Source organism: Emydura macquarii, unplaced genomic scaffold (assembly GCF_026122565.2).
Source record: "Emydura macquarii macquarii isolate MOO-44397 ecotype Brisbane River unplaced genomic scaffold, CSIRO-AGI_Emac_v2 contig_1947, whole genome shotgun sequence".
NCBI lineage: Eukaryota > Metazoa > Chordata > Testudines > Chelidae > Emydura > Emydura macquarii.
In genome coordinates, this window is record NW_027132084.1 from 620,063 (window position 1) to 633,529 (window position 13,467).

At 51.2% G+C, this 13,467-nt stretch overlaps 1 protein-coding gene across 1 annotated transcript; it reads left to right on the forward strand.

Annotated features, from left to right (window-relative positions):
- The first annotated feature begins 9,615 nt into the window (after positions 1-9,615).
- On the forward strand, positions 9,616-13,082 carry RPLP1 (ribosomal protein lateral stalk subunit P1). Its single transcript, XM_067558321.1, has 4 exons — positions 9,616-9,798; positions 10,490-10,564; positions 11,709-11,820; positions 12,530-13,082. Exons 1-4 carry the CDS (start codon positions 9,727-9,729, stop codon positions 12,607-12,609), a joined length of 339 nt encoding a protein of 112 aa, XP_067414422.1. The 5' UTR covers positions 9,616-9,726; the 3' UTR covers positions 12,610-13,082.
- Positions 13,083-13,467: the final 385 nt, after the last annotated feature.

Consider the following 13,467-nt stretch of genomic DNA (forward strand, 5'->3'; position numbering starts at 1 on the left):
CCGAAAACAGCACCGACTGCAAAAATGGCACCGACCATGACCTCAGCACCGACTAGCATTGCGGTGCAGACCACAGCGTTGGCACCGGACGCAACCGCGGCACTGAGACAGACAGCCACGCAGGCAGTAACGGTGCCAACCATTCCATCGGAATCGGCTCAGACGTCAGCACTGATCAACTCCACGGCACCAAGTTCGGCACTGGGTAGGAAACACAAATCTAAGACGAAGTACCACAAACAGGAGGATTCATCACTATATGGCACAGACACATCACCACCTCCACATGGGATCATGTCCCCAGTATCATCATCCAGCAGGGAAGACGACAATATTGAGGAAGAGGCTGCCTGAGCCGAAAGGTGCTCCGGCACCTTTTGTTGGTGGTGGTGGCTCGCCCAGTGGTCGTCCTCTCAAGAGGACCCCGAATCACTGTCAGATGACCACTGTGGGGCTGCCTCAGAGGTTCCCGCTGCATGGTGCTGAGTGACGGGGGAACAGTGACCCGATCTGTGGGTGCTCCGGTGCTCAGGAGAAAGGCCTCTTGGCGGCATTAATCACAATGACAATGATACCCAGCGCCAGTGCTGCAATCGGTGCCGACGCTGGGAATCATGCTCCAACTGTGAGCTGGAGCATCGTCTGGGCACCGATGACTTGTTGCGAAGGGGCCTCCTGCAGCCCCCAAGGGCGCCACCTCCTGGTGTGAACTTCACCTGGTGCCAGGGATCGTGACTAGTGCCGGGAGATCGACCTGATGCGGGATGCTATGATGACTGCGACCTAGAGCGACTTCTAGGGGAGCAGCGCCAAGTCGATCCCTCCACCCAGGACAACTGGGTCATCAGAGATTTCGTTCCTCACTTCAGGGATCACCTGAGCCAACCAGGGGGTCCGAACACGGGCTTCCCCTGCGACACTGGCCCCTTCTTTCTTGTCAGAGGCTGGGGTGGGGGCGTGGGCAAGACCAACAATGTCCGTGCCGCCTGAAACGTCTTTGGTGTTGACGGTGGCGGCAGGTGCAGAGACGCCCCCCACTCCCAGGAGTTGGGGGTGGCTCTCTAGTTGGAGACATGGGCTCTGGCGGCGATGAGCAAGCCTCCGCAGTCTGGCTGGGGTGTGGCACCGTGCTCAATCCCACTCTCTTTGGTGCAGGGGAGCAACCCCGCTCCTTATGTTGCTTGCGCTGCTTCTTCCTCGACAGAGAGGAAGAAGGCTGGTGGTGAGGCAAGGCCGGTGCTGACAGCATGCTCTGTACTGATTCCACACTTGGTACCAAAGCAGAGTGGGTTGGTTCGGAGGCCAGTTGGAATGCCACCTCCATTAGTAAGGCTTTCAAGTGGATCTCTGTCCTTTTGAGTCCAAGTCCTGAAAGCCTTACGAATCTTACACTTGTCCTTGTGGTGAGCTTCCCCCAGGCACTTTAGGCAACTATCACGGGGGTTGCTCAGCAGAAAGGCCTTCCCGCAGGAGGCACACGGCTTGAAACCCAGTGACCAGGGCATGCCCCGCTCCCGGCACAGTCCCAGCCAGGACTATCCTAAGATGACTAACTACCACTATTAACAATACTTAAGGCCTAGTCTACCTACCTAAGTTAAAAAAACAAACAGTTAAGGTCAAAACAAAATGGAATGAGCACTTGTGATTGCAAGACAAGGCAGTTCCAGCAACCATCACGGGCAGAAAGAAGGAACTGAGGGGGCGTAGGGCCGGCAGCACCTCATATACCGCGGCATGTGCATGTGGCTCCAGGGGGTGCCGAAGCCGGCCCTATAGGTACTGCTAAAGAGAAAAAAGTTCCAGTAACCATGCATGAAGGTGCGCACACACCTACAGTGGAATGGACATGAGCAAGCACTCGAAAAATGTTTAATTTCATGCACAACTTGTTTTATGATATTGTGATGGGGCGTATCAGCCCCGCACTGGTCTAGCAAGGGTTAAGGATTCATTGCAGGCTGAAGAAGCCATGCCCCAATGCCTTTGCTGGGCATGCTCAGCCGGAAAGGGGGATATAAAAGGCAGCAACTCAGCTCAGTCGGGGCAGAGTGCAGACCAGGGAGGAAGCACGCCACTGGCTTTCTCCAGGTGACTGTTGCAGATACGAGGGCTGAACCAAACTTCGCCAAGGCCCTGCTGGAGCCCAGGATGCCAGGCAAGCCCTGAAGAGGGACCGAGCTGTCAGGGACTGCATGGATGGGGGAACCCGGAGATCCCAGAAGGTCATGGAGTGCCACCAACGACGACGACAGGGTAGGAAGCAGCCCAAGGGCCTGAGGGGTGCAAAGTAGGGGAGCAGCAGAGTCACCGTCAGCGTGTTTTGGGTGGAGCCCTGCTGACTTGGTGGCAAACAACCATGGCACCGACAGGGCCCCGGGCTGGAGCTCAGAGGAGCAGGGTGGGCCTGACCCCCCCCAGCCTGGGCACTGCACCCCCGTAGGCAGCATCCCACTACCTCAACGGGCCCTTAGGCCGTGCTGTCTCGAGAAAGGAGGCTGCTTTACTGACTCTGGCCATTGAGCCAAGCTACCCCGACAAAGGGGGTTGCTTTAGTGACTCTGGCTACTAGGCCATGTGACCCTGATTACAGAGGGACTCTGCTAACTCAGACTGTTAGGCCACACTACCCGGCTGCTGTCCTGGAAGCAAATCTAGCAGAGTAGACACAATCCATGGCCTTTCCCCCAACTCCCCCACATACGTGAGCCGACATCCGCGTGATGGGGCATATCAGTCCTGCAACAACATGGTGGAGAATGTGGGCATAGATCAGGACTTGCCAGAGGGTCCAGGAAAAAGGGACTAGGCCCGGGTTCACTGGAAGGACTGGCCATGGATATGGAGAAGTTTCTGCAATGGGCGCTGGAGAGTCAGCAACAGCAGGTGGCACAGCAGCAACAGCAGCAAGCCCAGCTTATGCAGCAAATCACCAGCCAACACCAGCTCCAAATGACACAGCAGGAGAAGCAACAGCAGCAACTGTTACAGGAATTGGCTACCCAGCACCACACCCAACAATAACGCCTGATTCAACAGGTAGTGACACTCTAACAGCCCGCAGGGCCATCAGGATCTCCTTCCACCGACGGCAGGCCGGTGGGTGCCCTGGCTGAACTACCTGTCAGACTCACTAAATGGAGCCTGGAGACAAACCCGAGGCATTCCTTGTTACCTTTGACAGGGTTGTTACTGCGGCCCACTGGCCCCCAGAACATTGGGCCACCTTATTGGTGCCCTACCTGACTGGCCCCGCCCAGATTGCATACCATCACCTAGACCCTTGCGAAGCCCTGGACTATGTCTGGGTGAAAGCCGCCATATTCAATCGGACTGGCATCTCCCCGGAGACCTACCAACAGCAGTTCTGTACAGAGCGATTCCCAGCCAGAGCTCGGCCCTGTGCTGTGGCCCAACATCTGCAAGACGGTTGCTGGAGATGGTTAGCTCCCCAGGGCCTAATGGGTCTCCAGGTGGCAGAGGTGGTGATTCTTGAGCAATTTATTCAAATTTTACCTCCTGGGGGAAAGGAATGGGTGCAGCGCCACTGCCCTTGACCCTCACTGAAGCGGTCTCCCTAATGGAAGACTACTAGGCGGTGACAGACCTGGAATGGCCCAACCCCAAACTGGAGGGCATCACAGGACAAAGCCGGAACCCAGACTGCAGGGCATTGCAGCTGGGGGTGACAAGTCCCCTCAGACAACCCAACAGCATTGGATCTCCACCAATTACTCAGGGAAACAGGGCAATTCCCACTGCCCCACAAAAGGACGGTGTTCCCCGGTCTGCAACCAGTAATGCAGGGCTCAGTCCGCGGGCCAAAACACCTAAGGGCCACCGCTATGAGTGTGGGGAGGAGGGGCATTTTTTGACAGATTGCCCCTTCATGGATTGCGCCTATGGAAAAGTGTGGATGGCTGACCACTGGGCTCAACACAGGGACTTGGCTAAGTTACTGGTGACGGTGCAGGTGGAGGGGACCCAGCAGACCACCATAGTTGATTCCGGATGCAGCCAGACGTTGATTCAGGCCAACCTAGTGGGGCCTCCAGGCCCTGCAGGGAAATCCATCTACATGCAGTGTATCCACGGGGAGATACGACCATCCACTATGGCAAGGTCCAGTTGATAATCGGGGGCCATGTGGCCGAGTGTCGGGTGGGTCTAGTACCAGCCTTAGCCTACCCCATAGTCCTATGATGGGACTGGCTCTGATTCCAGGAAATTTTACGGGACTGGAGCCACCCACGTAGAGAAGAGGAGATCCTGGTACCTGTACGAAAGGAGTTCTTGGGCCAGGAGCAATGAGATGATCCAGGTGAGGGGCCCTGCAGGCAGGTGGGCAGCCCTCCACAACTGCAGGTGGGCATAGACCCCAAAGATAATGACAACCAAGACTGATTGGCCATGGATGGGTATTTTCTCTGAGAACAGAGAGAAGATCCGACCCTCAGTAGAGCGTGGGAGCAGGTCAAGGAGGAGGAAGTGACCGCTGACAGTGGTGCCAGAATCTTCCAGGGATTCCATTTTGAGGTCCACCAAGAACACCTTTACCAGGTAACCTGACTACCCCAGACAGGGGAGGAGCTCCACCAGTTATTGGTCCCGCGATGGTTCCGAAGGGGTCTGTTATGGCTGGCCCACTCCGTACCCTGGGCAGGGCATATAGGAAGAGAGAAGGCATTACAGTGAGTAGCGTTGAGATTCTTCTGGCCTGGCATACACCAAGAGGTGTGGAACTTCTGTGCCTCCTGCCCCGAATGCTAATGGGTCAGCCTGAAAGGAATACAAAAGGTGCCTCTCATCCTGCTCCCAGTGGTTGGGGTTCCGTTCAAATGGATTGGGCTACACCTGGTGGGCCCATTAGAGAAGAGGGTTCCAATACATCATGGTGGTCGTCGACTATGTGACTCATTACCCAGATGGGATTCCATTGAGGAACACTACAGCACCTACCATCGCCATGGAACGTCTCAAGATCTTTACCGGGGTATGCCTACCCAAGGAGATCTTGACCGACCAGGGAACCAACATTTCCTCCAAACTAATGGCTGAACTATGCCAGCTGTTGAATATACGGGCCCTCAAGACTTCCGTCTATCATCCACAGACTAATGGACTAGTGGAAAGGTTCAACTGCACCCTAAAGATGATGCTCCGGAAGTTTGTAGAAGACGACCCCTGGCAGTGAGACAAGCTATTACCAGTGCTCCTATTTGCAGTGCATAAAGTGCCCCAAGTCACTATGGGGTTCTCCCCATTTGAACTCCTTTATGGGAGGCAACCTAGGGGAATCCTAGACCTTCTCCGCAAAGCCTGGTAGGAGCAGGAGTCTAGGGTCATGGGGTCCATGCCCTACATTCTACAACTAAGGGAGCGCCTCCAGAAACCAGGGGAGCTTGCTCAGCAAAACCTGAGGCAGGCACAGCACAGCCAGGAGCGCCAATATAACCCACTCCTGTTACCATCTTCTGAGTCTAAGCTGCTCGCTAAGTGGCAAGGGCCGTTTGAGGTTGTGCGACATGTGGGACCCATAGACTATGAAATCCTACTCCCCGGGGGCAGAAAGACTTCCGGCTCTACCACATCAACCTTTTAAAAGCATGGAAAGAGCAGGAGGGTCTACTGATCGCTCCCTCCCCACTGGAACTCAAATTGGGACCAACGGCTGGGGGGGCCTCCTGACCCCGTCAAGGTCATGCTAAGGCAAGACTTTGGATTGGAACAACAAGCTCAGCTGCAATACTTGGTCCAAGACTTCTCTTCAGTGTTTTCAACCCACCTGGGAAGGACCAAAGTTACAAGCCATCACATAGAGACCATTCCTGGACAAAGGGTCCGGAACCAACACCGTCCCCTCCTGCGGAGGACGTGGTCCAAAAGGAACTTGAGGTGATGCCGGAGTGACTGATGTAGTCCTATTGTCCTGGTCCCGAAACTGGACAGAACAATGAGGTTCTGTATTGACTTCAGGGGCGTTAATGCCATTTCCCATTTTGATGCCTATCCAATGCCCCGTGTAGATGTACTACTGGAACGGCTGGGGATGCCCAATTCCTGTCCACCCTCGATCTGACAAAATGGTACTGGCAGATACCCCTTACTACATCGTCTGGCTTTTTTTGTTGCTTCTTCTCTGCATTTGAAAAAATCCATGTTTTGATTTTTATGCTCAGGATGTCCAGTTTCAAGATGTCGCTGCAGTTTGCATGGTTTCATCGATTCAGCAGACAAAACTTCACAGCCAATGACACCTTGTGGTTGTTCAATCTCAGAGGTAACGATGCTGATAAAACCGTGCTTTATGTAAAACTCCAGATACTTTCAGCTTTTAGCTGTTTCAACAGTAGAAATGGCCATTATTTTCAGGACAAAGCATGTGCCTGTGTCTCTGACTGTTAAATAATAAAGTACTTCTTCAAATCAAGCCTTCTAATGTTGTCTCAGTCCAGGTCTCCCATGGCTGGCCATAGGAAAAATGGCACCCTGGGCAAACTTATATTTGGCAACCTTTCTCTGAAGGAGGAGCAGGGCTGGTGGGGAGTTGGGGGTGGAGCTGGGTTGGAAGGACTTGGGGTGTGTGCATGGTGTGAGTGGGGGGGCTCACAACCCTGTACCTGGCCAAGGTGAGGGCTCACAGCTTCCCTGGTGGCGGGGCTGGAGCTGACAACCTCAAGCCCGGCCAGATCAAAGCTGATTCACAGTCCTGCACCTGCCCAGGCTATTGGCTTAATCACAGCCTCATGGGTGGCAGGGCTTGGAGCTGCTCACAGCTCTGAGCTGGTCTGGTCTGCAGAAACTGAAACCAGTCACAAACTGTGGCAGTAACAGTTTTTGGCGTTACAACCCTGTAGCCGGGGGTCCTGGTTGTTGACAACTGGGGTTGGGGCTGCTGACAGACCCACCACCCAGCCGGGAGTTGGGGCTCTCACACCTCTCCTGCCCTTAAGGGTTCTTACAGCCTCTCCGTGTGGCTGGGGGCTGATGAGAACCCTGCACCCGGCCGGGCTCTGGCCTGCTCACAGCCCCGCGCCTGGCCAGGGTCTGAGCTGTTCACAGTCCCACACCCGGCCACCAGCTCAAGCTCCCCCCCCCCCCTCCCAGTTTAAGAACCATTGCATTACAGGGTCAGCCTGGTGCTGCATTGGTAAGGGGCAGAATTTAGGTAGGGTAGGGTGGGGCAAAAATTTTCATAACAGCTGGGAGCAACATTGCTTGCTCAGCTCCTCTTCCCCTCACTGACTTAGTCTTTGCTCAGCCAATAAGAATACAGAGGTGTGGCAAAGCCAATAGCAGGGCTGGAAGTCTCTGCAGCACTTTTTCAATCTTGAAACAAACAGGTTTAGCCGGTGGTGGGAGGAAGCAAGCGCTCAGCAGGCTCTGTGTCTGAAGATGCTGCAGATTTCATCATGATCTGCCCCTCATCTTCACGTTGACATGTCAAAAAGGCAGGAGCAAGTCCCTTGTGACACCAGTAGACACAGGGCTGTTCAGGTGGGGGAGGAGGTTGCTTCCCCCAGGCACATTCAGGGGATAATTATCCTCATAGACACCCCCATTTTGGAAGTTTCAGGCTGCAAGAGCAGCACTGAAGAATGATCACCTGGAATCTTTCCCTGATGTAAAGAACTAAGCAAGAAACACCACAAATATTGTTTTAAGTGTAATTTAAACTGTCCCATCCCCCAAAAAAACGTTCTTTTTCCCAAACATTTTTTTTAGTGAATGGCAGTACCCCAATGTGGCCATTTAATCCCACTTATCTGTGAGACTCTTGCCTTTGCCTACAATAGGCTCTGGTTACCAAGTAGGTCCACATAGGCTGTTACACACATGCTGTGAATGCCTTGATCTTACCAAATCGCCCCAGGGTTGCACTTTTCTAGGACCTTTTTCCCAGAATACCTTTTGAAGAGTTGCTGGTCCTTTGTATGTGCAGATACAAGCTACTGCTGCCCTCCAGTAGCCATTTTGTAGCTGTGTGTCTGCTGTGCTGTCTGTTCTTCTCTTCCAAATGGTAAGTAATCTTAGCTTCTCTTGTACTTACTCTTTAATATTTCTGAGAGGGGACAGAGTCTCAAACTTGAATACCTCAGTGAATGTCATTGAAATGATGTTTACTCTCTCAAATCCTTAGAGCTACCCACTAGAAACCTCCTGCCTACTCAATCCTTTTTATTTACCATAATTATTTGTATAAAACCTTCAATGCACATCAAACCAAGCCAGTCTGAACAGTTTGCAAGATTTGGCTTCTAAAAATGTGTTCATTATAGATCCGTGCTGCTAACATCCATCATTTAATTACACACTAGCTAGTGATTTTTTAAGAGTTTTAAAAAAAAGTTTGGTATCCCAGCTATTTTTGTGCCATCATTAATGTATTCCTTTCCTTTATTTGTTAATTAATGCACATAGTTACTCTCTAACATTTCTTTCCCATTTGACAAACTTTTAAATGTTCAGCCTAACCCCTGTAGTTTAGCATTAGCTCATTTATGTTAGTGGTGAAAAATCAAGTTACAACACACATAATGAAAATGTCTTTCATGGTGGATTAGCAAACGCTCCAAAATATTATGCCCAAGAAAATCTAGAGATCATGCAGCTACTGTGCTGGCCCTGTATATAACAGAATCCACTTCAAGCCAGGGGCGCTGCACCCTTAGTTCAGCATCTATGACTTTTTTTTTTTTTTAAACCAAAGTTGTAAAACCATAGACTACAAAAAAGATTCCAAAACCTTTTTAAAAAGGTGATGTACCTGACTGAAAATAGTTTTTAGGCCAAGATTTGTGTGCATATTTGCAATCCGAACATTGGAGCACTTACTAGGATACTGAAAGTGAAATGAATCAAACGTAGTAGAACTGATTTTTTTTCCATTGTCTACCTTTCCAGAACTGCAGAAAGGAAAGCACATAAGCAGTTACCAACTACATTACACTTTAAAAATTCTTTCATTTGTAGTGGCCTAAATCACTGTTGTCATTATTACCTGCCTAGTCAGAGTTAGGATTGGGAATATTTTGCTGTATTATTTTTTGATCGTTCTAAATTTACAAATAAACTTAAAATGAGTGTGTTTATTTTCTTTTTTATATAGGAATTAGGTAGAGTGCTCGTGTCAGCCAAATTTCTTACTTATTACTTGCAAAAAACCCTCGTGTTTTTGAGTTCCTAGGTAGCCCTTGAAGTTATGGTTAAAGTTGCCCTCCCCCCACCCAATTCTGAAATGACACCCCCACCCCAAATACACGGGGCAGCCCAGTCTTCTCAGCAGCTTCTCACCCCCCTCTAGCAGTAGTCTGAGAGCACTAGGCGCATCCTCCACGTCGTACCTTTTCCCCCTAGCGGCTGTTACGGGGTAGCGCAGATCTTCACCCCATTTAGTGTTCGGCTCGACTCGGCTACTTCCGTGAGTGTCCGTCACGCCCGAGAGAGGCGGGGACGTATTCTGATTGGCTGGAATCATGCATTCTATGACTGGCCAAGAGTATTCCGCTGCAAGCGCTGACTGGCTGGTAGAAGTCAGTGAAGGCTCCTGATTGGCTGAGAGAGCTAACTTCCGTCAGGCGGTGATTGGCTGAGGTTGGCTGTATAACCCTCTTCCCGGCCTACCCCCTGTCTTTTCCCTCTGGCAGCGCAAGGTGCTGGGTCCTTCAGCTGAAGCTAAGGCCGATCCATCCCGGCGACTAGCACCGCGCCCCGCCGCCGCCCGCCATGGCCTCCGGCTCCGAGCTCGCCTGCATCTACGCCGCGCTCATCCTGCACGACGACGAGGTCACCGTCACGGTGCGCGAGCCCGCCCCCTCCCCCCCCTGCCCTTTCCCCCCCCCCCACGCGGCTAAACGGCCGCACGGTGCGTGAGTCCGGCCCCTCCCCCATCTTCCCTTCCCCCCACGCGGCTAAACGGCCGCACGGTGCGCGAGTCCGGCCCCTCCCCCATCTTCCCTTCCCCCCACGCGGCTAAACGGCCGCACGGTGCGCGAGCCCAGCCTCTCCCTTCCCTCCCCGTCCCCCCACGCGGCTAAACGGCCGCGTGGCCCGGGCCTGGGCCTGGGCCCCTTCCTCGGCCCGGCCTGGAGGCGGGGGCGGGGCTCTGCGGCCGGCTGGGGCGGGCCCCGCCATGCGGAGCGTTCGCCCGGCGCCGGCTCGCTCTGGGGCCGATGCGGCGGGCGGGCCTCACGGGGGCGGTGACAGCTGCGTGAGGCGCCAGGCTGAAGCGCGGCGGCGGTGTCGGGCCTGGCTGCCGCATGGCGCTTTTCAGCCGCCGCCCGGGGCGGGGCGGACCGAGCTCCTGTCCCTCTGCCGGGCTGGCGGCTCGCCGCGCTCGTGGCTGGCCTGTGCGCGGCCCAGCGTCGCTCGGGTGTCCGGGCCGGTGAGGGCGTGGAGGGAGTGACGCCGGCGGTCTGGGATCCTGTCGCGGAGGGGGCCGGGCTCTTCTCCGCTATTAATAGCGCGCTTCTTCGCGGGTTGTTTTCAGGAGGACAAGATCAATGCACTGATCAAAGCAGCCGGCGTCAACGTGGAGCCGTTCTGGCCTGGCCTCTTCGCCAAGGTGAGCAATAGTGGGGGACGGCGACGTAGGGTCTGCTCCGGGTGCAGCAGCACGTGCCCTGGGAGCTGGCTGCCTGGGCAGCGTCGTGAGACGCCGGGTGAGGAGGCTGCAGGTCACACACGTGAGGGGGTTTTAGTAGGGGTCACTCATAACCTCAGGGTCACCGCCTGGGACACCTGGGACCTTATTGTGAATAATTATTTAACTCGGGTTCATGTTTTGAAAGTTCTCTTCCACTGATGGAATACCGGACTGGCAGCGAACCGATAACCCACTTGGCAAATTAAGAATTGATCAGCATCGAGTGCTGTTGGTGGAGGCAAATCTTAGCAAAATGGAGACCTTGATTGCAGTTCTGTGAGCATGGCAGGCCACAGGATGCAAACGCTAGTCTGTGATTTGTAGGTAATCCAGTCCAGTGCTTTGGATAGTGTTTCAAATGTTCTCAGCCAAGCAGTATGTATGTCTAATAGAAAAAAAAACTTCACCGTGCCTGGAAGTGTGGGCTTGTCATCTTATATTCACAGCCAGTGTGAATGGGAACTGAAGTGGAGTTGCGGAGAAACAAAGCCTGTGACTTATCCAATATGTACTTGGCTTACAAATGGAAAAATAGCTTTTCTAAGTACTGCCCTGAAAACTCAATCCGGGATCTTGGACATGTTCTTTCTCTTGCATCTTCTTCACTTGTCAAAGTTCCTTCAGGCCTACTCATGCCTTCTGACATCCCCGCAAGTCATTCCTTCAATTGGTCTTTTTAGCCAAATCTTGATAAATTGATCAAGATGGGAGAAGAACATTGCTTAGAACAGTTAACATTAAAGGGTCCGTGACAGATGTTCAGCTAACCACTTGCTTTGATCAAAATTCAATAGCTGTCAAGTGTCTGCTGAGTTATGCTGATAAACTTGTCACTACTTTGCACTATCTTGCAAGATATTGCAACTGTAGTTAAAGTACCAGGCTGACAGTGTCCCATTCCCACTGGTAAGTAAATGCATGATTGAATCTAATTTGGGAATAGGTCAGAGTAAGGATGTGTGCTAAAGTGCTGAATTATAATAATTTCCTTATAACAATGGAGCTGCTGTGAATATTGTGCAACTTCTTTGTAAAACATGCACTTAATGTTTAATATTCTTAGGCTCTAGCCAACATTGACATTGGAAGCCTGATCTCTAATGTAGGAGCTGGTGGTGCTCCAGCTGCTGCTGCTCCTTCTGGGGGTGCTGCCCCTGCTGGTGGTGCTGCCCCTGGTAAGTGAACTCAGTTTTCTGTATTGTCTTGGCATGACTTGAGAAGAAATGGCGGTATAAAATGCTATTACTGCAGCTGTTAGTTTGTACAGTATCCAGTAGCTCACCAATTGATTGAATATTTACAACTACTTTATGCTCTAAGCATCTTAATATGGGTGAGAACTTGCAAGAGCAAAGATGATGATCTTTAACTTTGAGAATACTGTTGATCTGCAAATGCAAGTTTGTGGGATTAGCTACCATAAGCTTTTAAATTTAAATTCCTTTGTCTCAAAGGACAATTTATGGACTCAGTCTGCAAAACTATACTGTTCTCTGACTAGGTTAAAGGGCATGGCTCTCTTTTCAGAGTTTGAAAAGGGGAGTATTTATGATGGTGTAAATTTATGGCATCTTTTGTATGGGGGTGGAGTGGCAGCTTTTTACTGAAACTCTAAAAGCTGTGCCTTTGCTCCTTTTTCTCTGGTTCAGTGATTGCCAAAGGCAAGGCATGGAGTAGGGGTATTAATGACATAACCCACAGAGTAGATTCGCTGTAGATAGTTTACTAAAATGCTCTTGACTAACCCTTGTGAAATAACTTTAGCTTTCCAATTTAATTTGTAATCCTAATTTCACGGAGTTTATTTGTCTCCTACATATAATTGATCGATACATTTTTCAGTAATGTTTTTTTATAATGAGATGTTAACCATTTTCTTTTCAGCTGAGGAGAAGAAAGAGGAAGAAAAGAAAGAAGAATCTGAGGAATCTGATGACGACATGGGTTTTGGTCTCTTTGACTAATCTGACTTTGTACCATCTGTAATAAAAAAAAAAAAAAGCAACCTTTAATTGTTCTGGTTGTTTTAAGAACGTGAGGGGACATAAGTTGGGTTGGGGTTCTGTTCAACTCTTAAATGGGAGGGGGAAATCAGGCAGATTATCATGGGGGTGACTGGAACACAGGATATAGGACCAGTTTGTGATAAAGTTCCCCTTGTTTCCTACACAACTACTAAAATCTCTAGCTTTTCTCTGAAAATTTATTTTCATGCCACTGTGTGACATGGTGCAGGGACAGCACAAAAAGGACAGTAAAAAGGACTCTACATTTTTGATCAAGTCCCCTTTTCCAAGGGAGCTGCGGTAGGAAGTTTAATCATTCAGACAAATTTTCAAAAGGGGGGGAACCTGGCTTATGTTTTGTTTTTTGCTAGCAGGCCAGGGGGCCTAATGTAGGTATTGACCATGCGGTGCTGCAGCCACCTTTCAGGTAAGCCTGTGAAACTAAGGGCTGGTTTATGCTTAAAACTGCTGGAAGAGCAGCAGTGTAGCTATACTCTGCTGATGCGAGCTCCCCTGCCACCAGTAACAAAACCACATAAAGGAGCAGTGGTAGGATATCTCCCTGCTATGTGTTCTACTCAGGTGCTTACAGTGGTAGGAGGGGTGTTTTTTTCACACCCCTGAGTGTTGTGCTAGCATAAGTGCTAATCTAGACATGGCCTAACAGCATGGTTTAGGTCTATAGACAGTGAGATAACAAAATTTAACTTTTTTGTGGCTCCCTTGTAACATTGTCGAGCTTTAACATCTTGTTTACATTTTAAACCTAAGAGGTGGCCTCTTCAGAGTGTGAGATAAGACTGCTAGACACGGTCC